Here is a 25,362-nt window from a genome sequence, read left to right as displayed (position 1 = left end):
TTTTCACTGCAGAAACTTATGGCTCAGTTTAGGGGCAGCCCAAATCTTTGTGAGTTTTCTAAACATGAGAACCAACCTGAGAACCTGTGTAGAACCCCTTCTAGTACTACCTACTCCTTCTACTGCTTGAAAACAATTTAAATAGAAAAAAAAATCTATCCACTTCACCTCTTAAGTGGATAGATTGTACGGGACATGGAGAATGTCACAGGAATACTATGAGATTTTGTTTGAAAAGGCAAAAATGCTACAAGATTTTCTTACAATGTTGATTTTTGATTGCAGGGTCTGAGCATATCTCCATGGCTACACTGCTGTTTTTATTTTCAGAACTATGTAAATGACGCACATCTGCCACTGTGGCCACACGTAATGATGAGTTTGCAGTAAATATTAAAACATGGTGTAACAGTGGCCCTCAAAAAAGCAGTCAGTCATGCCACGTTTACAGCATTACACAACTCAAACTATTGGTAATAGCATGTGAGGAAGATTGTTTTATTTCATCCCGCATAAAGAATCAAGGGGCCTAAAATAGTCTAAAATTGTCATTAAACAGTCATTTACGTTTCCAGCCTCTTTTTCATGGCAGCAACGAATTAAATTCCATTGATCCCCGTTTTCCATTCCTCCAGATGGCAACACTTTGAGCATGCTAAACACTTTTTTGACACTGAGGCACTTAAAGAAAGAGATCCCATCCATCAGGTATTGCCTGAAGACAAAACTTTATTAATAAACCAACAAGCATAGCATGTCAAATACAATGGCCAGGAAACACAGGCAGGCATGTATAAAAACCCAAACAAACCATAAAAGTGGAGATGGGCTGGCTGAAGCCTTGCCAACAGCTATAAACAGAGTGGCAGAGAGAAGAGAGAACGATGAAAAGAAAGAAGCTGTAAAAGAGATGGTATGAAGAGTGAGGTTGCTGTTTACATCCACACAATAAAGACATTCACAAGTGTCTGATAGAGCGTAGGGACCAATCTGCTGGACTGGAAACTACTGCAGCAACAGAGGAGGACGAGGTGCAGGATTGTTTGTCAGTGACGCCTCACGTTAATAGTGTGACTTCGCATGGTGGTGCTGTCGTGACACTACAGTATGTAGCTGAACAGTTAATGCTGGTTATACTTTGTTAATACTCTGCTCACTCCTCTAATGCAAACAAAACACTTCTGAGAAAAGACAGAAAGAGAGAGAAACATCACTGTTCATAGATCACGAGTGGAATGGAGCATAGTTCACACAGGCCTTGAAAAAAAGTGCACCAATGCTCAAGTTTACCAAGTCAAATCAACTTTTTTTACCTTTTAATATCACAGAGAACAGAGAAGCTCTACAATGATACCATTCAAAGTAAGAAATCATGATGGAAAAGTCAGTGGGAAACTAACACACCATGGACCTCAACAAAAAAGGATTGAAAAATCTACAAAAAAATATTACTTGATCAAAGTCTTTTGACTTCCCGAGCTATTGTAGCTTGCCAATCAGAAAATGACAGAAAGGAAGGATTTAAGCGCCTCCTGCAGCACAAGTCACTAGCAACAATTCCACTTCCAGGCTCCCAGCAGCCTACCATCACATCCCACAACTTTTTATTACTCACATTACTGCCTCCAGCAGGGAAGACAGAATATTTATGACTTATATTTCACTTTTTTTGAAGAAAGTGAATCCTATCTAGTGCTTTTTTATGATTCTTTTTTATTGATTCCAAAAACATATAGTACAAGAGAACAATCATCAAATGTAACATTTTCTTCCTTCCCCACCCCACCCCTCCCCTCCATCCCGCACCTCCCTGAACACAATCCTTCTCTTCTTTCTTAACTAAAACAATAAAAGAACTATAAACCAAGCTATATACTCCTACTCCTACTCCTTTAGCATATACACATATTACACATATATTACTAAGAAAATAAATACTAAATGATAATAAACAGTACTGGTTAAATGGGTAAGATAGATAGGTAAAAGAAAAATTATACAAATAAATGAAAAATTGAAGGAATAAAACTAAACATTCGTATAAAAAAGGAAATATAGGTTAATTGAAGAGAAAATGAGTTTAAATTAATTAATTAAAATGGATAATATTTTAAAGTAATCAAAAATTGTTTTTTATAAAATAGAAGTTAAAAAAACAAGGTTAGGGTATACACAAGTAAATGAATTTAAAAAGGGATTGAATATGTAACAAATTAGAATAAATATAAATAAAAAAAAACGATACATGTGTACACGTATACCTACACACATATACCTATGTATATGTAAATATACACGCATGCGCACGAGCGCTCCTGCACACACGTACCCATACTAATTAGACAGGAAGTAGAGAGAAACGTTAAAAGTTTTAACAACTGCTGCTAGCACTCAGGAAGCCCTATGTGGACTAGGATCTTGACATCGGTGGTAAGCCAATGCCCATCTTTGTCAGTGTCAGTTGCTGGCACAGGAGAACTCAATGGGGCCGTGTGGCGAACGGGCAGCAAGGGGGCTCTCTCACTACGCAAACACAATAGAAAGGTAACTTCATGCGTCGCCCTCGGAGAAGCGTGTCGCGGGGAGCCGATTGGCATAGTCAATTAATGGTCTCCAAGTTGAATAGAATTTATCTGAAGAGCCTCTCAGTGAGAATTTTCTCTAGTTTGAGGAAGTACATGACATCCTGTAGCCAAAGTTTAAATGAACGGGGCAGCGGGGCCTTCCAAAGAAAAATAATTCTTCGACGTGCAATCAAAGATGTGAAAGCAGTAACAGTATTTTGTACTTTTGTTGTGGAAAGTTCATCCGGAGATTTACCAAATATTGCTATATGAGGGCAGGGGGGTACAGCTATACTTAAGATTTCGGAGATGGCATCAAAAAAAGATTTCCAGAAGTCAGTCAGTTTGGGGCAGGACCAGAACATGAGTCAGGTTACAGGGGGTTTGTGCACACATATCGCATCTATCCTCCAGTCTGCTTGGATAGAGTCTAGAAAGTTTAGCCTTACTATAGTGGAGCCTATGGAGTACCTTAAATGGTATAAGACTGAGTCTAGCGCAGCTGGAGGATGAATTGACTCCTCTCAGAGCTTCATTCCAGAAAATGTCCGAAAAGATAATCTGTAGTTCTTCCTGCCATTTGGCTTTAATCCTGTCGACTGCAGATTTGCCTGCCATCGACGAGAGTATAATAGTAGGAGATACGGCCCTTGGGCAAGTTGCGAGCCTCAAGTAATAAAATCTATGCCACTAGATGGGGAGATTTGGGGAAACTGAGGGGAATGAGTTCTAGCAAAGTCCCACAGTTGAAAGTACCTAAAAAAGTCAGATTTATTTAATCCAAAAGCATCACCTAATTGGTCAAAGCTGGCAAATTGTTTGTCTAAGAACAAGTTACCAAGGTGCTGAATTCCCTTACATTTTAAGTATGTAAATCTAGGGTCAGTTCTACCAGGTGGAAACAGATGATTGTTGCAAATAGGAGTCACTTGTGGTAGAGACAGCCACCCATAGTGGCGTCTGGTCTGAGCCCAAATTTTCAGAGTGGCAGTAACAGTGGGGTTTGATGAAAAGTGAGAGGGGATCAAGGGCAAAGAGCTGCATACCAGGGCTTGCAATGAGGATGAGGAACATTAGTCAACTTCGAGCTGATACCACTTGCCCTGGGGTGAGGTGCACCAAAGCATAATTTTGTATGTGTTGGTGGCCCAGTAGTATCCTAAAAGGTTGGGTAAGCCAAGCCCACCACATGACCTATTCCTCTGTAGCAGTGAATTACCGGCTCTTGCATGTTTGGCTGCCCAGATGAAAGAAGAGATAATGCTGTTAATGCTACTAAAGAAGGATCTGGGCAGGAAAATGGGGAGACATTGAAAGATATATAAATATCAAGGTAAGATGTTCATTTTAACAGTTTGTACTCTTCCAGGTAAAGAGATTGGTAGATTGCCCCATCTCTGTAGATCTGCTTTGACTAGTGCTGTCAGAGTTGTAAGGTTTTGCTCCCGTAATGATTTAATTGATTGAGTAATTGTGATACCCAGATATTTAAACCCTGTACCAGAGAATCTAAAAGGGAGTGAAAACAGTGATGGGTCAGATGCCAATTGGTTAACAGGGAAGTACTCACTCTTTTGGATGTTCAATTTATAACCAGATAGGCAACCAAAAGACTCTAGGAGTGAAAGGATATGATGTATACTAGACACTGGGTCACGTACATATAGAAGCAAGTCATCAGCGTAGAGCGAAACTTTGTGCTCCACACTCCATCTCTGGATGCCCTTAAAACCGTTGTTTGCTGTTAGAGCTATGGACAGTGGCTCGATGGCAATTGCAAACAGGAGAGGCGACAGGGGGCATCCTTGGCGCGTACCACGAGAAAGAGGGAAAGGATTGGAGCGTTGAATGTTTGTACACACAGAGGCATATGGAGAAGAGTACAGTAACTGAATCCATGAAATTAAGCCATTTCCAAAACCAAACTAAGAAAAAAGGAAAGCCCACTCAACTCTGTCAAAGGCTTTCTCGGCGTCTAGAGATATAACTACTTCTGGTTCATCAAGGGAGGATGGAGTGTGAATAATACTAAGAAGTCTCCATACATTAGTAAAAGAGTGTCTCCCCTTAATAAATCCGGTCTGATCATCAGATATAATTGCAGGCATAACAGACTCCAATCGGCGAGCGAAGATCTTTTCACATCAACTGATAAATGCGAAATTGGACGATACGAAGCGCAGTTTAATGGGTCCTTGTCCTTCTTGGGGATGAGAGAGATACAAGCCTGCGTGAGAGTGGGTGGAAGTGAACCCTGAGAGTAAGAACAATTAACATTTCGAGCAACAATGGGACCAGCTGGACTACGAGTTTTTTATAAAATTCAATTGGGTACCCGTCAGGACCTGGTGACTTACCGCTATGCATTGAATTAATCGCTTCTTTGATTTTGTCAAGGTTTATGGGGGCGTCAAGCTTTTGTTGATCTATAGTAGAAATCTTAGGCATGTCTAAGTTATTAACGTAAGATAACTGAACTTCATCCTCAGAGAATTCAGAAGTGTAAAGCTGGGAGTAAAATGATTTAAAGATGTTATTGATTTCATCTGGGTCAAAGGTTAGTGAGCCTGACTTGTCTCGTATCTGCGTAATATGGCTTGCTGCCATTTTGGCTTTCAGTTGGTGAGCCAGAAGTTGGCCAGATTTGTCACAGTATTCATACATGGTCCCACAGGATTGAAGTAAGGAGGCGCTCTGCATCCCTTGAGAGCAGAAGATTAAGCTCCGTTTGGAGTCCAATCCTCTGCTTATAGAGGTCGGGTGATGGATTAGTTGAATATTGGTTATCCAAGTGTTATGCTTATGGTCCTGCTTTTGCCCTTTTTCTCTACTTTTCCTTCCTTTTCTCATTTTTGCCCTTCTGTGTGTGTTTTGGCTTGTGTGTCTCTGTCTCCCTCTGTCTGTTGTCTTCCCCTTCTGTCTCTTTCCCAGTCGCTCGTCCCCTGGCTCTGTCACCTCATTTACTGATCACTGTCAGCTGCACTCAATTAGCTCTATTCATCTCACCTGGTCCCCTTCCCTCCTATTTAAGCCCTGCCTTCCCCTCAGTTCTTTGCTGGCGCATAGTTGGATCGACATGCAGCTTCAGACTCCACTCCCCACTTTCCCTACCCCTCTGGATTGTCTCAGTTTGTTGGACTTCTTCACTTTTCACCTTTTTCTGGATTTACCCTCTTTGGACTCAATGGATTGTTTGGACTCCAGTTTACTCTTGCTATAGTCGTTTGTTTCTCCATATGTAAGTACCTTTTTTGTCTTGTCGTTTGTCACAGTCTAGTTTTGTTTTTTGTCCACTCCAGTCCTGCTTTCAGTTTGTAGTGGTTTGTAGTGGTAGTGGTTTTGATTTTGCTAATAAATCCTTTTAATTATGCCCTGTTGCCTCTCAGTAATGTCTGCACCTGGGTTCTCCACACCCCACAATCCGAACACCAAGTTAGCAATAGACTCCTCTAGCTCCCTTTGGCACGCTTTGTGTAGTCTGTTGGCACGAGATGTGTAGGAAATGATATTACCTCGTATGACTGCTTTAAGTGTTTCCCAAAGCAGAGATGCAGAAGTGTCCTCATTCTTATTTGTCTCACAGAAAAATGTGACTGAATCAGAAATATACACACGTGGACAAAATTGTTGGTACCCCTCAGTTAAAGAAGGAAAAACCCACAATTCTCACTGAAATCACTTGAAACTCACAAAAGTAACAATAAATAAAAATTTATTGAAAATTAAATAATCAAAAACAGCCATTACTTTTGAATTGTTGATTAACATAATTATTTAAAAAAACAAACTAATGAAACAGGCCTGGACAAAAATGATGGTTCCTCTATAAAAGATTGAAAACTATTTGACCAGAGTGACATGATTAACTCAGGTGTGTCATTTAATTGACATCACAGGTGTTTCCAAACTCATAATCGGTCAGTCTGCCTATTTAAAGGGAGACAAGTAGTCACCCTGCTGTTTGGTGAAAAGGTGTGTACCACACTGAACATGGACAACAGAAAGCGAAGGAGAGAATTGTCCCAGGACATCCGAAAAAAAATTATAGACAAACATCTTAAAGGTAAAGGCTATAAGACCATCTCTAAACAGCTTGAAGTTCCTGTGACAACAGTGGCTTATATTATTCAGAAGTTCAAGACCCACGGGACAGTAGCCAACCTCCCTGGACGTGGCCGCAAGAGGAAAATTGATGACAAATTGAAGAGACGGATCGTTGGAATTGTATCCAAAGAGCCCAGAGCAACCTCCAAAGAAATTAAAGGTGAACTCCAAGGCCAAGGTACATCAGTGTCAGATCGCACCATTCGTCGTTGTTTGAGCCAAAGTGGACTTCATGGGAGACGACCAAGGAGGACACCACTGCTGAAAAAAACTCATAAAAAAGCCAGACTGGAATTTGCAAAAATGCATGTTGACAAGCCACAAAGCTTCTGGGAGAATGTCCTTTGGACAGATGAGACCAAACTGGAGCTTTTTGGTAAGGCACATCAACTCTATGTTCATAGACTCAAAAACCAAGCATACGAAGAAAAGAACACTGTCCCTATGGTGAAACATGGAGGAGGCTCAGTAATGTTTTGGGGCTGTTTTGCTGCATCTGGCACAGGGTGTCTTGAAAGTGTGCAAGGTATGATGAAATCTGAAGACTATCAAGGCATTCTGGAGAGAAATGTGCTGCCTAGTGTCAGAAAGCTTGGTCTCAGTTGCAGGTCATGGGTCTTCCAACAGGACAACGATCCAAAACACACAGCCAAAAACACCCAAGAATGGCTGAGAGAAAAGCGTTGGACTATTCTAAAGTGGCCTTCTATGAGCCCAGATCTGAATCCCATTGAACATATGTGGAAGGAGCTGAAACATGCCATTTGGAGAAGACACCCATCAAACCTGAGACAACTGGAGCTGTTTGCTCATGAGGAGTGGGCCAAAATACCTGTTGACAGCTGCAGAACGCTCATTGACAAATACAGAAATCGTTTAATTGCAGTGATTGCCTCAAAAGGTTGTGCAACAAAATATTAAGTTATGGGTACCATCATTTTTGTCCAGCCCTATTTCATTAGTTTGTTTTTTTAAATAATTATGTTAATCAACAATTCAAAAGTGATGGCTGATTTTGATTATTTAATTTTCAATAAATTTTTATTTATTGTTACTTTTGTGAGTTTCAAGTGATTTCAGTGAGAATTGTGGGTTTTTCCTTCTTTAACTGAGGGGTACCAACAATTTTGTCCACGTGTGTAATTGCAAAAGTTTGCGTCTGACAGTAAAAGGCAATCTAAACGCCATGGTCTAAATTCTCTAGAGGTCAAAGTGTATATCCAAAATCACTGTGGAGTGATCTGATACCGTTATAGGTGAATACTGGATAGAAGTTATAGATGGGATAAGTGTTCTGTCCACGACAAAATAATCAATGCGTGAGAACGAGCAGTGTACATGGGAGAAAGAGAGAGTATTTTCTTGCTGAGGGATTTAAGAATCTCCATTGATCGACATAGCCATACTGGTCCATAAAAGTGGAAAGGGTCTGAGAGACTTTTGAACGTGATATAACTCTCGGGCTCGACCTGTCAAGTGTTGGGTCCAGGACACAGTTCATGTCTTCTCCTGGTATGAGTACACACGTGGACAAAATTGTTGGTACCCCTCAGTTAAAGAAGGAAAAACCCACAATTCTCACTGAAATCACTTGAAACTCACAAAAGTAACAATGAATAAAAATTTATTGAAAATTAAATAATCAAAAACAGCCATTACTTTTGAATTGTTGATTAACATAATTATTTAAAAAAACAAACTAATGAAACAGGCCTGGACAAAAATGATGGTACCTCGATAAAAGATTGAAAACTATTTGACCAGAGTGACATGATTAACTCAGGTGTGTCATTTAATTGACATCACAGGTGTTTCCAAACTCATAATCAGTCAGTCTGCCTATTTAAAGGGAGACAAGTAGTCACCCTGCTGTTTGGTGAAAAGGTGTGTACCACACTGAACATGGACAACAGAAAGCGAAGGAGAGAATTGTCCCAGGACATCCGAAAAAAAATGATAGACAAACATCTTAAAGGTAAAGGCTATAAGACCATCTCTAAACAGCTTGAAGTTCCTGTGACAACAGTGGCTCATATTATTCAGAAGTTCAAGACCCACGGGACAGTAGCCAACCTCCCTGGACGTGGCCGCAAGAGGAAAATTGATGACAAATTGAAGAGACGGATCGTTCGAATTGTATCCAAAGAGCCCAGAGCAACCTCCAAAGAAATTAAAGGTGAACTCCAAGGCCAAGGTACATCAGTGTCAGATCGCACCATTCGTCGTTGTTTGAGCCAAAGTGGACTTCATGGGAGACGACCAAGGAGGACACCACTGCTGAAAAACTCATAAAAAAGCGAGACTGGAATTTGCAAAAATGCATGTTGACAAGCCACAAAGCTTCTGGGAGAATGTCCTTTGGACAGATGAGACCAAACTGGAGCTTTTTGGTAAGGCACATCAACTCTATGTTCATAGACTCAAAAACCAAGCATACGAAGAAAAGAACACTGTCCCTACGGTGAAACATGGAGGAGGCTCAGTAATGTTTTGGGGCTGCTTTGCTGCATCTGGCACAGGGTGTCTTGAAAGTGTGCAAGGTACGATGAAATCTGAAGACTATCAAGGCATTCTGGAGAGAAATGTGCTGCCTAGTGTCAGAAAGCTTGGTCTCAGTTGCAGGTCATGGGTCTTCCAACAGGACAACGATCCAAAGCACACAGCCAAAAACACCCAAGAATGGCTGAGAGAAAAGCGTTGGACTATTCTAAAGTGGCCTTCTATGAGCCCAGATCTGAATCCCATTGAACATATGTGGAAGGAGCTGAAACATGCCATTTGGAGAAGACACCCATCAAACCTGAGACAACTGGAGCTGTTTGCTCATGAGGAGTGGGCCAAAATACCTGTTGACAGCTGCAGAACGCTCATTGACAAATACAGAAATCGTTTAATTGCAGTGATTGCCTCAAAAGGTTGTGCAACAAAATATTAAGTTATGGGTACCATCATTTTTGTCCAGCCCTATTTCATTAGTTTTTTTTTTTAAATAATTGTGTTAATCAACAATTCAAAAGTGATGGCTGATTTTGATTATTTAATTTTCAATAAATTTTTATTTATTGTTACTTTTGTGAGTTTCAAGTGATTTCAGTGAGAATTGTGGGTTTTTCCTTCTTTAACTGAGGGGTACCAACAATTTTGTCCACGTGTGTAAATGCGAGTTTAGATCTGGGATGGAGGATAGCAGTAGCTTCATAAAATCATGATTGTCCCAATTGGGGGCATAAACAGACACTAAAACTACAGGTTTTTGATAGAGAATGCCAGACGCTATAACATATCGGCCATTTACATCTGATATGACAGTATTTAAAGTAAAATGACCGTTCTTCCTTATCAATATAGCTGCACCCCTTGTTTTCAGAGTAAATTTAGAGTGGAGAATTTGCCCAATCCAGAGTCTCTTCAATTTTTGCTGATCAGAGTTGCATAGGTGTGTATCCTGGATGAACATTATATCAGCATTAAGGTTCTTAATATGTGAAAAAATCTTGACACGCTTCACAGCTGCGTTCAACTCACCTGTATTTAATTAAATAATCCTCACTCCCCGCCCGCCACCGGCCCCCACACCAGTCAGATCTGACATATAGCGACAAGAGACTGTAGAAATGTTGAGCTGAACCTGGAGCGCCAGCAGCAAAAAATAAAGGAAGTATAACATGTAGGTACAGGACAAAGCAGTGTATACAAGCTTAGTGAGTAGAGATTAACAAGCAAAGTGTGAGTAAGAAGAGAACTCTTTCCCCCCACCCAACAATGACCCACACACCCTATTGGAACAAAACCCCCTCTAGCTAGGTCATAGAAACTCTCCCCTGTTCTACCCTCACCTAGCTCACTATCTTCCCTGTGATACAAACCTTTTCTGCAAACTACCATGGTACCAACTATCCTTACTCTTTCTTCTTCCCTACTAGTGACGTCTAAGCACCCGTATCCCTTTAATAAATCCCCATTATTATCAGGTTTTGAGAAGAATCACAGGTTAACTACAAGCAGTATGATTGCAGGTTCTGTAAAATGGAAGAGTGATAACAGTATAACAGTTATATGAGTACAATAAACTAAAAGTATTATGTAATCCGAGTCTACCTGCAACGATGTCTGATGATGAGCAGTATGAAACACAATCTGGAATATTATAGACCTGCTGAGTGGTCTACTGAATCACATTAGTTCTGAAAAATAATCGCATAACATAATATGAACAGCTTTTTTGCGGAACACAAGCTTCAATTGTTGAACTTCCTTGATAAACAAAAGACACATCAGTTAGTAATAAACCAAACCAACTCAAGAATGGCCCCTATTGAACAGCAGAGTCAGGCGCACAAAACTGTATTTACATCTCACGACTTAACCGAAGTCTCTGTAAGCTCACACTTGAGAGCGCAATAGAAATGCAGCGAATTGTAAAGTTTGTTATGGTGCTTACATATCCATGTTAGTTTGGATCAGTCCGGTGGCTAGGTTAGTCGTCCGTCGGCGTCTGTTGGTAACCGGCTGCAAATGACGCAGCGTTTTCAGCCGAGGTGAACCTCTTTTTGGCCCCGCTTCGGAGTGTTATCTGCAGTTGAGCTGGAAACAGTAGTGCCGGTCTCAGTCCCAGGTTGTATAGCTTAGCCATGACATCTCGATATTTGAGCCTGTCCGCAAACAAAAAACGACCACATAGGTCATCTGTACACATCCGTATTACGACCGAGTGTTACGTTTTGACGTTATGCGACCTCTAGCGGTTGAGTAAATATCAACACTCGGGTGGCGCAGGTGAAACATCACCATGAACAAACTTTTATCTAACAATATCCCTATCCCTAACCCTAACCCTAAAGCCGTGTTGGGAAAGTGAGGAAAAAGCCGTTTCGCAAGGGAAAAGCCATTTCGCGAATTAAATCCCGTAATGCATTCCTTTTCCCCGTAGGGGCGCTACGTAAATATTTTCAATTCAATTTTATTTATATAGCTTCAATTACAGTCAAACTGTCTCAAGACGCTTTACAGAACCCATATGTCTGACCCCCAGAGCAAGCCCAAAGGCGACAGAGGCAAGGAAAACACCCTTTTAACAGGGAAAAACCTCGAGCAGAACCCGGCTCTCATGGGTCGTATTCCGGTGCACGTTACATACGACCTGTGTAGTCGTATGAATTGGAGGACTTGTTGCGATATTTTGAGCGTTGCTCCATAACCTCTGGCGTGTAGTCTTCGAAGATCTGCACCGTTGCGCCCTGGTATTGGAGACTGCCTCGCTTCTTACGAGCCTCATGGACAATAAGATCCTTGGTTTGGTAATGGTGGAGCCGCATAATCACGGGCCGTGATCTCGAACCCGGCTGTGGTTTGGCAGCAAGTGATCGGTGCGCGCGGTCTACCTCTGGGGGGGACAGCAGGACCTGATCCCCCAGTAGTTCGACTAGCAGTTCTGAGAAGAATTTTGTAGGCCGGGGACCCTCGATGGATTCGGGAAGACAAACAATATGAATATTATTCCTACGACTTCGGCTCTCCAGATCTGCCGTCTTGGCCACCAGCTTGTTTTTGCTATCAGCTAGCGTTGCACAGCGTTCCTCCAGCGCTTGAATATGTTGCTCCTTTATGTCAGCTCCCGATTCCAAGGAGTCAATGCGTTGGCCGTGCTCTGTTACCGTGGCCTGGGTTTTATTCAGTTTCTCCTCGAGGACTGCGAAAGTTGTCTTGAAGTCGGCTGAGATGCTAGCTCGGTGCTCCTCCAGCAGGCTAGCTATGTTAGCGAAGCATGAGCTGCCGCAGGTATTCGAAGGCTCACCGTCGGTTTTCTTCACTTTTGTTGTTTTCGACATTTCGTTTGTTAAAAACTCTGTCTAACGAACTATAGTGAGACGTGTTCCAGAGGTTGGATGGGGTTCTGGAAAGGTAGTTGCAAGAGGTACGGACCCGTACCTGTGGCCTACGGATACGGCACTTTCCATTTGCCAATCAGATACGTGAGATCTGGTCACGTGACTCCCAGTAGATGCTAGAGGTACGGACCCGTAGCATCGGTACTACAGGTACGGACCCTAAACCTAATCCTAACACTAACCCTAATCCTAACCTTTGCTTACCTTTCAACAGTTTGCAGTGGTTAGCAGCTTCTTGACTCGCGAGACTCGCGTACGGGTCCTTATCTGTCTGGCAAATGAAAAGTGCCGTATCCGTAGGCCACAGGCTACGGGTACGGGTCCGTATCTGTAGACACTACCTCCTGGAAAAGTACTTTCAAATGTAAAACCACGGGAGAACGAGACTAACACGTCCTCTACATCGACTACCCGGAAGTAGACTCCCCTATCTAGTGCTTTAAAAAAATTTAAAAAGTGTGGATGTGGTTCGAATATTTTACACATATTCAAGCTTAAATCTATGTTTGCAGGTCCTGCACACCCAAAGGTCTTTTCATAGCAGATATTTTCACTTTCATGACAGTGTGTCAGTGACACAAACCTGAGTCTTCAGATTTTAACCCCTTTGTCTGATTAGGCCTCCTCCTTAGACAAGGTTTTGAATTCTCACTCATTTCTTTGTGTAACCGGGTGAGACACAATTTGTCTGGTTAAATTTTAACCTGACAAACTCAAGACTATCCTGGTCCAACCAGTCAAAAAGAGGAGATGAGACTAAAGTGAAACTGCTTTACTTGAAATTTCCGTTAAAGTAAGAATTAAGTTTTGGAACGGATGCATTTTTAACTGAAGGCCATGTGGCTCGAATCGTGCGTATGGTTAGATGTGGTGTTTTTTTTAAAACAATCTGTTATTTCTGTTTATTCAGCCATCATTAATTTATTTCAAGCATTTAACATTTGAAGAGTTCATTTGCAAAAACAGGTAACTCCGTTTCATAAATTTTCAGAAAACTCATTTTTTCATTGTTTACTTGAGATAATAATAACACTAATAATTTCTTTTTCTTGATTTTGTCGTGTATTTTTCTACTGAGTCAAACGCACTCAACTTCAGTTTGATTGATATTATCTCAAGTAAACAATAAAATAAAAAGTTTTCTGAAAATTTATCAAAACAGTTATCTGTTTTTGCAAATGAACTCTTCATTTGTAATTTGCCATGAACCATTTGCAGGCCAATGCTGCATTCATGCCATATATATTTATTGTAAATATCAACTTCCGACCTGAGAAAGCTGATTTGTTTGGTTAAAATGTCTACTAAACAAGCAAACATGGATGGACAGATTTTGTTGTTGAAAGAAGCTTCCTGCATGACTGCTGTGACAGAAGAATGTTATGACAATCAAACTGGTTAAATGTTGGATTGTTTTGTGAACTGCCGGTGTTGGCCTGTGTTGGCCTGCTAATCATTCTGTTCTGTTTCCAGGAGTTCAAGTTTACCACCTTGTCTGCACTATATCCAGTCCACTACCGGAGTACAATTTTGCCAAGTAGATTTTCAGTGAGGTCACTGCTAGAGTTCAGTGACCTTGTGTAATTCCCATTAAACGCTGCAGGAATCAGTCCAACAGTGTGCAGGGAAGGTAGAACATCATATACACTACTGTTCCAAAGTTTGGGGTCACCCAGACAATTTCATGTTTTCCATGAAAGCTCACACTTTTATCCATGTGCTAACATAACTGCACAAGGGTTTTCTAATCATCAATGAGCCTTTCAACACCATTAGCTAACACAATGTAGCATTAGAACACAGAAGTGATGGTTGCTAGAAATGTTCCTCTGTACCCCTATGGAGATATTCCATTAAAAATCAGCTGTTTCCACTTCAAAAATAAGGACATTTCTAAGTGACCCCAAACTTTGGAATGATAGTGGATATTTAATTGACGTACTGTTTATTCTCAGATACAGTGGAGTTAGTTTCATATTCCTTATAATTAAGTGAGGCCAGTGGGAGCCAATAGGAGGTCCTTAATCCTTCAAAGTAGGTTTCTCTTTAAAATAAAAACAGCATTTCAATTCCTTATAGCACCTTATCTGTTTCTAATGTTTGTGTTGACACACCTACAGTGAGTGACAGTGAGTGTATTGTCCTTCTGATAAAACCTTCAAATTGTTGCACCGAGTTTGTCTACATCCGATAAGAGGCTCTAAATTCTGCATTCAACTCATGACATCTGTAGCTACTGCAAATTGTGACCACTAGAGGGCAAGCTGGGCCACATTTAGTCACCTCACAGGAATAGAATGTACCAGCAGATTGGTGCTCAAATGACTATCAAGGTTGTTCCTCCTTAATGACATGAATATAGTCAGATGTGATCCAGCCACAGTGCTGGGTCAGATCTAGGTACATGTTCCTATCCTCCACATAGCAGCTTTAGCGGCCATTGGCAGCTCATTGAATCTGATGGGATGTACTCGGGTGGTATGTTTGAGCATTGACAAGGCATCTCTTCCTGTCTTTGCCTCACACACATGCACACACACACATACATAAAGCTCTTCGATTGTGTCAGTGATGGTGGCTGAAAATCCTGCAGCACCATGAGCAAAACAAAGCAAATAAAGGATGATCCAACGCAACAACACTCCACCAGCTGTGACACTGAGCTGCTGGGTTCAGTTAGGCGTGATAAGCTTCACCTCTTACAGTTAGCTTCCATGTATCTGCTATTACATCTGCGCAACCGTGAAGGTACACAGAATCAGAGTTAAATCAATTCTCTGCAGGATGGGAAAGCATTGGTGTTATCAACAGCTGGGTGGTGTAGTTTTCCAGATACACGTAATAATGTATTCCAGGTGCCGCACTAAATACATGTGTACGACCGAACCTATGGAGCTGCTCGCTAAGTGTTTCATCCATCTGGGCTTCTTCCCTTGAGAGTTTTGGTGTCTCCTGATAATTCAAATGTTTCACAGGGATTGTCCACCTGACATCCAAAGACACACATGTACAGATAGTTGTGGCTGATATACACTGCAAATCACAAGTCAAAGCACTGACTGAGAGTCTGACCTGCATTTAGATTTCAGGTCACATTTGAAGACTGTGCCGTACAGCATGAGCACATGATAAAATGCTCAAATAACATTCACTTTAATGTAATACACTACCATTCATAAGTTTGGAGTCACCCAGACAATGAGCCTTTCATCACCATTAGCTAACACAATGTAGCATTAGAACACAGGAGTGATGGTTGCTGGAAATGTTCCTCTGTACCCCTATGGAGATATTCCATTAAAAATCAGCCATTTCCAGCTAGAATAGTCATTTACCACATTAACAATGTCTAGACTTCTGATTAATTTAGTGCTATCTTCATTGAAAAAAATGCTCTTCTTTCAAAAATAAGGACATTTCTAAGAGACCCCAAACTTTTGATCGATAGTGTATTACTAGTATGTTATGGTGGGAACTGTGAAAGAAGACACAAAAACCCTTAGGTTTTCAAAACCTGCTAGGTTAAACAGTTTCTCATCTCTGAGACCAACAACAGGTCAAGAAACCTTTAGGAGCAAGACAACCATCACATGGACTAATTAAATGGATGTTGTTTCCCTGTAATGTTGCATTCATGTGATTTTCAGTGTATCTCAGTCACATGTGAATGTGGGTTGAATTCCTGTTGACAACACTTCAGCTCAGTGGTATTGACTTTCAGATACCTATACCAGTCTAACCCTGACCAGTACACACAAACATACACAGCAGTCTAAGCATACTGTGGAGGTAGGGGTTGAGGGAGGTTTGGTTTAACTACTGATTGAGAAAACTCAGTTATCTCCTAATAATTCTAGTTTTTTTTTTTTATCGGTCCACAAGGCTGTGATTTTGGATGACATGTTGACTTGAGAGGGAATTGCATTGTGGGGAAAAGTCTTGTAGTGTGATCCCACTGTCAAACTGTACCATTAAACTTCAGACTGATTGACTGAATGGAGACATAGGAGCGTGGGTTTTGGCAGGATGTGAGCACTTGTCGACTGTACTGACGTAGATCAGTGGGGGGAGGGAGGTGGTGGTTGGAAGAGGAGACATCAGGAGCTCCTCACAGGCAGAAGTCAAAGGTCAGGTCGGATTTGCCCATCTTCTGTCTGTATATTGCATCAAACTTATCATTCATAGACACTGTGAAGACGTCCTTCCACAGACCTACACGACCTGCAGGAAGAGAGAGCATAGTTAGGACTTTCAAGGACAGACCCTGGGCAGTGGGTTTCTGCCACACGTAAAACATCTTATTTAACATGTCTGAGCTGCAGCCTGACTCACCTGCTGTGGCGTGTAAGAGACAGATCAGACTGACCGCTAGCTCTGTGTTAAACCTATAGCAGACCAGATACCAGACTTCCATGCACTAAAAAGAAAAAAAAAATGATGCAAAACATCGAAAAAAGCAGATGAAAGAAACCATAAGTAAACATCAAAATCAAAACAGAAATGACAACATAAACCAAACTGAAAATAAATCAGGGAACTCATGGAAAATACACCCACATGAAATTCAAAGAGGGCTCAATCCAAAACACTCAATGTGATAAACTAAATAGTTCGAATGCAATCTGTGGTGGCAGCATGGAGCCACATGATGGCGCTGTAATCATCCCGATGTTAACATGGGAATACTCAAATGTGCAGAGTTCGAGGGATTTTATGAGCCATGCGTAATATTGGAAACTACTCAAAATGCTCAACACTGAATATATTTTGGGTGGCCCAGTAGATCAACTAATTGAGTGGGGGACCCATAAACAGGGGCTGTGATTTCCAATTAACCTAGCAGCATGAACCCAGATATAACTACCCTACAGTTCAACTTAAAAGTAAAGCGGTTACTGTAAAGGGATACAATGTAGCACGAAGTACATTTAAGTGATGTTGTATATGGGTAAATTATCTTCTATATTAGACTGTATAGACTTAACAGAGTGATTTTGGACATACACATGAGTGTTGTTGTGAACTCTAGATGTGGCAGCAGTGTTTGAATTAGAAGCAGCAAATATGAGAGAGGGCAGTGTGTATACTGCCGTCATGGAATTATGAAGTAAAGTGTGACTTGAAGTGCTACTGGGAAAATGTGAGAACACTCTTGTGAAATGAAAAACAGATATTTGAAAGAAGAGTCTTTGGAATTTATGCAATAACAACATTTTAGACTAAGACAGACATTATTAATTCCCAGAGGGAAATTCTGGAAATATTCAACTGAAATGAACACATGCTCCACTTGATCTTAGCCAAAAGGCCGAGAAGCGACATTGAAAAACAATTTTGGAATAATAACATAAGATCATTTCACAAATCATTTCACAAATGGTTTTATTTGTATATTTTACTGATTTAGTTACACAATTGCTGCGTTGTTTATTTAATGGGAACCACTTTGGGACGCCATAGACAATAGCACATATTTAAATATGCCATTCAACTTGCCTTGGGTCAAATGTACACTTCTGTTCAAAGTTTGGGGTCACCCAGACAATTTTATGTTTTCCATAAAAACTCCCACTTTTATCCATGTGCTAACATAACTGCACAAGGGTTTTGTAATCATCAGTGAGCTTTTCAACACCATTAGCTAACACAATGTAGCATTAGAACACAGGAGTGATGGTTGCTGGAAATGTTCCTCTGTACCCCTATGGAGATATTCCATTAACCCCTTGACGCCTGAATTTGTTTACAATTTTAAAAAACATTTTTTGTGTGCTTTTGCTTTCCAGCTGATGCTAAAATAAGTGGAGATTGTTAATTTATCTATTACACATAGAACATAGATGCATAGATATGTAATAATACTGACAGATATATAATAATAAGGTCCCTCGCTGACCTGTCCTACAAGAAACCAGTGCTTGCAAAAGGTTTCAAGGTATGTATTCAATAAGCACAAACTGACATTGGGGGAATGGATACACTATCTCGGCTGCAGTCTGAATGAAAGTATGTTGCAAATTTGTGACAATAGGCGTCAAGGAATTAAAAATCAGCTGTTTCCAGCTAGAATAGTCATTTACTACATTAACATCTAGACTGGATTTATCATTCATTTAATGGTATCGTCATTGGAAAAAAATGCTTTTCTTTCAAAAATGACATTTCTAAGTGACCCCTAACTTTTGGACGATAGTGTATGTTTTTTTATTTCTTAATAAACTATTAGCTACACCACTGACTGTAAGGTATTTCAGTAGATCAGTGATGGGTTAAATTGTAAATAAAGTAATATAAAGCGCAAGCCAAGTGACTTAGAGGGTTTAAGTGCTGATTCTGGCATTGTCTGACAATGCTGGATGATTTATGTTTGTGTTGAAATGGAAAAAACATCCAAGCTATTCTAGGTGAAAGGTGAAAGGAAAAAGGTCTCGCGAAAGCAGCGTTGAGACTCCTCTGTCAAATTCTGATCTGGTTATAGTCTCATAGAATACAGAGGGAACACGTGATTCATCCTCTGTCAGATGAACAGGGCTGCTGTATGGTTTTAATATGTCGTCTCATGGTTCACTGAGATAACCATACACAAAGTCACTGACCCCTGCTGTTGCTCAGGGAACTGAGAACGAGCAAATACAAAAATGATTTAATTACAAATATAGCTGGACGATAGCACAAAAGTTGTGGCAATGTTGCAAACAATGATAAAGAAGCCATTTCTGACGGCGTCTGGTTCCTCTCCTGGGAGTACCAGTGAGTATCTACTGAACTCCTGCACTAAAATGAATTAAGGGCAGTATTGTAACTATTATCTCTAATGTCAGCGTCAAGCCAATGTTTATAACCCATTTAGTAATCATAAAAAAAACCATCTACAATTTGAAGTTGTTTTGAGTTTCTACATTTTGTTCAGGAGGAAATGTAAGACAAGATTGTGAGATGCAGAAGTCAACATGAGGTCTACATAAAGCTTGGAATATGCTTTTGAAAGCTTTACAGCAGATACCAAAACAAAGGAAATTTCTTGCTATGGCTTGTTGATAAGTCCTGAAAAAGATCCCTGAACTGCCTTTGCATCGCTTCTGTATTATCCACTTCCCCGTTCTCCAGATAGCTTTGTAAGAGGAGCTCTGGTCGATATCATGAGATCACTGCTATCTGATGGCTTTAACTAAATTTACACTCTTTCCTTCAGTATGAATCACTGCTGGCTCTAAATGTTCTTTCTCTCAAGATCTAGTCAAGACTTCTATGCTGTGTCCCATATGTTTAGCCAGTCTTTTACCAGGAACTGCATTTGTTACACTTATCCAAGGAGCCATAAAGTGGGATATGTGTTTTCTTTATGCTGTTCCCTGTTTGCTGTATTTGTTCAACAACGGACTGGTTGTGTGTCTTCTATCAAATGCAAGCGTTCAGTCAAGAGCACTTGTTGCACTAAGATTTCCTTTAAAATTGTAATTTTCTCTACACTGTGTGGAAATTGCATGCTCCTATAAGGTTTTTTAAAGCATTTCTAGAGTCACTAAATTACAAAATTCCATATTTTACACCACCCATCATTGATTTACTTGTTGTGCAAATTGCAGCTAGTTTTTCTTAAAACAGTCATATCATGTGTTCTGTGGCATGAAATGAGTTTACCCAATGGTGGAAAGTTATTAAGTACATTTACTCAAGTACAGTGCTTAACTCAATTTTGAGGTGCTTGTCCTTTGAGTATTTACTTGGGTACCACTTATTATGTTTCTGCTCCAGCATGTTTTAAAGTGTAATGCAGTTTTACTTGAAAACACTTATCTGACACTCATAGGCATCAGTTTAGTGGGGGACGGTGGGGACGTGTCCCCCCCACTTTTTGTCAGGGGTCATTTTGTCTCCAACACATTCAAATTCTTCACATGTAAGCCGTTGTAAACCCAGTTATTTTCAGCAGTATAGAAAATTCCGACGTTCCTGAACGCACCATCCGCACTCGGCCGAGAGTTGCACAGACATGCAGCACACCTTCATGAGGTTAAAAAAAAACGTGCAGATGCTAAATTTGCGCCCGTGCCAAGTGGAAGCTCCGACCAGAGGTGTGCAGGGGCAAAATTTCGGCCCGGGAGAATTAGTACTATAGCGGCCCACAGACCCATCTACCTGCACGTACCGATAGCTCAACAGGTTGAGCCTCCACCTTTGGTGCGGTGGTTGTGAGTTCGAGCCCAGCTTGTGGCATTTTGCCGTCGTTCTTCGACAGTTTCTCAAAGTGCTGTCTTACCAACGACACAGAAGTATATGAGAAAAGCAGGCGTGCCGCACCTATGCTAAACTTTGATCTCAAGTAGAGGGCCACAAAATATCGTCCCACGGGCCACAGTTGGCTCGCGAGTTTGAGACCCATGATTTAAAGCATTATTATTATTATTATTATTATTATTATTATTATTATTACTATTTTATGACTGGAGCGGCCCAACAATAAAGCGGCCCACCGGGGATATCCCCGGTGTTCCCGATTACCCAGCACGCCACCCAGGGTGTGCATTTCCATCTGACAATGGCTGTGGTCTCCACCCCCCCCACCCCCACACACACACACACACACACTTTTAAAAACAAACTGACGCCCTTGCTGACACTTACTGGGTACTTTTCAGATGAAGATACAAGTGAAACACATCAGCCCCACAGCCTCAGAGAGCAGGAGGTAAACACAGTGAAGATTTCAAAATGAGGGGTTGTAGTTTAAGGGTCTTTCATTGTGCAGCAGATATATAAGTCCAATCCATCCATTATCTATACACCTCTTAATCCTCATTAGGGTCACGGGGGGATGGAGTCTATCCCAGCTGACTTAAAGTGAAGGCAGGGGACAGCTGGACAGGACACCAGGGAAGGCCGGAATGTGTGTCAGGGATCTTCTAGCTACAACGCCAAAGTGCTAACCACCAAGCGATTGTGAAACCCCAGATCCCGGGCTTTGCAAAAGTTCTGTTACACGGTTTCATGATCTTTAGAGACGTTTACATGTCGGAGTGAAAAATTCAATTAAACAAACTGAAAGTTCTACCTTATAGGCAGGTGTCATTAATACAAATTTGTTCTCTGGTGAAGTTGTATCAAGATGGAAGTCAAAAGAGTTGAGATATCTGCTCTCCTTTGTGCTGGCCACAATAGGTCTGACATAGCCAAACAGCTGAACATCAGCCGGTTGACCGTCCACAGAGTTGCCGAGAGGCTCAAGAATGGTGAAGATCTTTCAGGTCTTTACCATTCTTGAGCCAAGATTATTTCTGTTTTACTTTGAGCTCTATTTTGGGACTTTCAATTTTGATACTTGAAGCACAATTTGCTGCAAATATTGAGCTTTTTTTTGACATGGTGAATTTGAGGCCCTTTACCTGTGATGGAGGAAACTCAGTAATTCTTTCACCAATGCAAATTTATTTTAGCTTTACTTCCTTGTTTTTAAATGTCAGGAGTAAATGAATAAAAATAAAAATAATTAAAACACTGTTAAGTGTCATGAAACAGAGGGGGTGTGAACCCAAGCAGCAGGCAAACAGGCTGGTGGGTAAATAGAAAAAGGATTTAATGTAGATATTAAATAAACAACAGTACTGAAAAGGAAGACACAGGAAAATAACAGAGTGGGAAAACTAATTAAACTAACTAAGGGTGGACCATACGGCCAAGGTAAAAACTATAAGTGAAACAGAACTGAAATAACAAAAGACCAGCCAGATGGCCGAGGTGAAAACTAGGCATGAACAGACTAACGGGGAGGGTGGCTTACTGAGTCCAATGCCTGAGCCGAGGGAGGGAATGTGGCGATGGCAGGAAAACCGGCAAAGTAGTCCAACAGGGGAGACAGAGTCCGAGAAGCAGCGTGCAGGAGACGGTGAATGGAATGCAGAATATGGCGGAGTGTGTCGTGGGCAGGGTAGGTGGTCCAATGATGCAGCGTCGGAGTGGCGGCGAGAGCCAGGCTTTATACGCCGCGCTGATTAGAATCCACTCGTCAGCCTAATGACAAGCGGCTGTGATTACTGCTGGCAACTGGACCGGCGGGGCCCCTCCAGAGGCCGGACTGGGAACTGACAGCATGATCGACGGGGCCCCTCTGGGGGCCGGACTGGGAACCGGCAGCTGGATCGACGGGGCCCCTCCCAGGGCCGGACTGGAAACCAACAGCTGGACCGACGAGGACCCTCGGGGGCCCAGACTGGAAACCGGCGACAATGGAACCCCTCCGGGGGTCGGCCGGTGGCTGGACTGGAAACCGGCAATGGTGGGACCCCTCCGGGGGTCGGGCCGGTGGCCGGACTGGAAACAGGCGATGGTGGGACCCCTCAGGGGGTGTAGCCGGAATTGGCAGCCCCTCCGGGGGCGGAGCTGGAACTGGTGGCCCTTCCGGGGGGTGGAGCCAGAACCGGTGGCCCCTCTGGGGGCGGAGCCGGAACCAGTGGCCCCACCGGGGGTGAAGCTGAAGCCGAGGGCCCCTCCAAGTACAGTGCTGCATCCGAGGGCCCCTCCAGGGGCTGGACTGGTGACGGGACTGGGCTCGGGATTGGGGACCCCTCAGGGGACAGGACAGGAGGCAGAATGGGATAAGAGACAGAAAGGACAGGAGGAACTGAAAGGACCGGAGGGACAGGAGGGACTGAAGGGACAGGAGGGACTGAAAGAACTGGAGGGACAAGAGGGAGTGGAGGGACAGGAGGGACTGAAGGGACAGGAGGGACTGAAAGAACTGGAGGGACAAGAGGGACTGGAGGGACAGAAAGGAAAGGAGGGACTGGAGGGACAGAAAGGATAGGAGGGACTGGAGGGACAGAAGGGAGTTGAAAGGCCTGGAGGGACTGAAAGAACAGGAGGGACTGAAAGGGCTGGAGGGACAGGAGAAATTGCAAGAACTGGAAGGACAGCACTAAGCCTCTTCTGGGTTTGGGGGGAGGCGTTACGCCTCCTCCAGGCTGCCGGGAAGGAGCTATGCTTCCACACGGCTGCCGAGGAGGTTTTACGCCCCTTCAAGGGCTCAGGGGAGGCGGGGTGCCTCATCAAGGCCACGGGGAAGGTGGGACGCTCCTTCAGAGCTGCAGCGGGAGCCCTTTTCTCCTTCAGAGCTGCAGCGGGAGCCTTTAGCTCCTTCAGAGCTGCAGCGGGAGCCTCTTGCTCCTTCAGAGATGAAGCGGGAGCCTCTTGCTCCTTCAGAGATGAAGCGGGAGCCTCTTGCTCCTTCAGAGGTGTAGCGGGAGCATCTTGCTCCTTCAGAGCTGCAGCGGGAGCCTTCTGCTCCTTAGACGCTGCAAGGAGCGCTTCTTGCTCCTTTACCGCTGCAAGGGAAGCTTTTGGCTTCCTCAGAGCTGCAGAGGAGGCTGGGAGCCTCAACACTGCAGGGTCCACCTGGACGGAAGACTGGGCGACAGCCCCCACAGGGACCGAAGACGGGGCAATGGGCCCCACAGGGACCGAAGACGGGGCAATGGGCCCCACAGGGACTGAAGACGGGGCAATGGGCCCCACAGGGACCGAAGACGGGGCAATGGGCCCCGTAAGGACTGGGGATGGGGCGACGGCCCCCAGACAGACTGAAGACAGTGCGATGGTCCCCACAGGGACAGGAGAGTGGGAGGCGGTACGGTGCCCCTTCTCAACTGGGAGTGAGGCGGCACAAGGCCTCTCCTCCGCCGGGAGTGGAACGGCACGGGGCCTCTCCTTGGCAGGGAGGGAGGCGGCACGGGACTCTCTTTGGCTGAGAGTAAGGTGGCACGGGGCCTCTCCTCAGGAGGGAGAGAGACAGCGTCGACCCGCTCGGAGACAGTGGCGGCGTCGACACGCTCAGAAAGTGAGGCAGCACAAGGTCCCTCTAACACTGCAGGCGAGGTGGCACGGGGCCCCTCCAGCACAGCAGAGGAGGTGACACAGGGCTCCTCCAGGGCAAAAATAGGGGAGCTACGGCATCTTCTGGTGCCGTGCCTTCAGCCACCAGGCTTTTGGGCGAGTGGTTTAGCGGCTAGCGGGGAAACAGGGCCTGATTGGCTACCAAAGGAGCCGTCGGAGAATGGAGCAGCGAGCCTTTCTAAGGTTGCCCCAGCAGCCTCGAGCCTCTCGAGAAATCCCATCACTGATTCTCGGGCCCTGGGATCTCGAGAGAGATCCCGGGACCCGTCACAGCCAGTCCAGGCAGCCCCGAGGAGCTTCAGGCCTCCGGAGGTAGCGTGGAAGACCTCATAGGCTGCGGAGGGCACCTCAGACCCCATCACCCCGAGACACTCAGCCATTCTCTCCACAATTGCAGAGGCACCCGTGAGTGTCTCTGTGGGCAAGGAGGGAAATTTGAAAAAAATTCCAAAGCCTGCTGGGTTCTGGGTTGGCTGCATCATTCTGTAACGAAACAGAGGGGGTGTGAACCCAAGCAGCAGGCAAACAGGCTGGTGGGTAAATAGAAAAAGGATTTAATGTAGATATTAATAAACAACAGTACTTAAAAGGAAGGCACAGGAAAATAACGAGGGGGAAAACTAATTAAACTAACTAAAGGTGGACCATACGGTCAAGGTAAAAACTATAAGTAAAACAGAACTGAATTAACAAAAGACCAGCCAGATGGCCGAGGTGAAAACTAGGCATGAACAGACTAACGGGGAGGGTGGCTTACTGAGTCCAATGTCTGAGCCGAGGGAGGGAATGTGGCGATGGCAGGAAAACCGGCAAAGTAGTCCAACAGGGGAGACAGAGTCCGAGAAGCAGCGTGCAGGAGACGGTGAATGGAGTGCAGAATATGGCGGAGTGCGTCGTGGGCAGGGTAGGTGGTCCAATGA

The 25,362-nt window shown here is 43.2% G+C and overlaps 1 protein-coding gene and 1 pseudogene across 4 annotated transcripts in view; both read right to left on the bottom strand.

Moving 5' to 3' along the window:
- Window positions 1-709: 709 nt before the first annotated feature.
- Window positions 710-25,362, bottom strand: part of sult4a1 (sulfotransferase family 4A, member 1) — a 101,515-nt gene continuing 76,862 nt past the window's right edge. Inside the window, exons 7-8 of one of the 4 annotated variants that reach the window (XM_051954507.1) lie at window positions 8,742-16,777; window positions 710-6,725 (exon numbers count right to left, since the gene is read on the bottom strand). In XM_051954507.1, the coding sequence (XP_051810467.1) occupies window positions 16,665-16,777 (113 nt within the window). In that variant the 3' untranslated portion in view covers window positions 710-6,725; window positions 8,742-16,664. Of the gene's footprint in view, window positions 6,726-8,741; window positions 16,974-25,362 lie in introns of those variants that run through there. The other 3 variants (XM_051954522.1, XM_051954533.1, XM_051954511.1) reach the window with 3 other exon arrangements.
- Window positions 17,699-17,876, bottom strand: LOC127537320 (uncharacterized; annotated as a pseudogene).

This window comes from Acanthochromis polyacanthus, chromosome 1 (genome assembly GCF_021347895.1).
Source record: "Acanthochromis polyacanthus isolate Apoly-LR-REF ecotype Palm Island chromosome 1, KAUST_Apoly_ChrSc, whole genome shotgun sequence".
NCBI classification, from domain to species: Eukaryota; Metazoa; Chordata; class Actinopteri; family Pomacentridae; genus Acanthochromis; species Acanthochromis polyacanthus.
The sequence above is the reverse complement of the archived record's forward strand: the minus strand, read 5'-3'. Positions and strand labels throughout refer to the sequence as shown.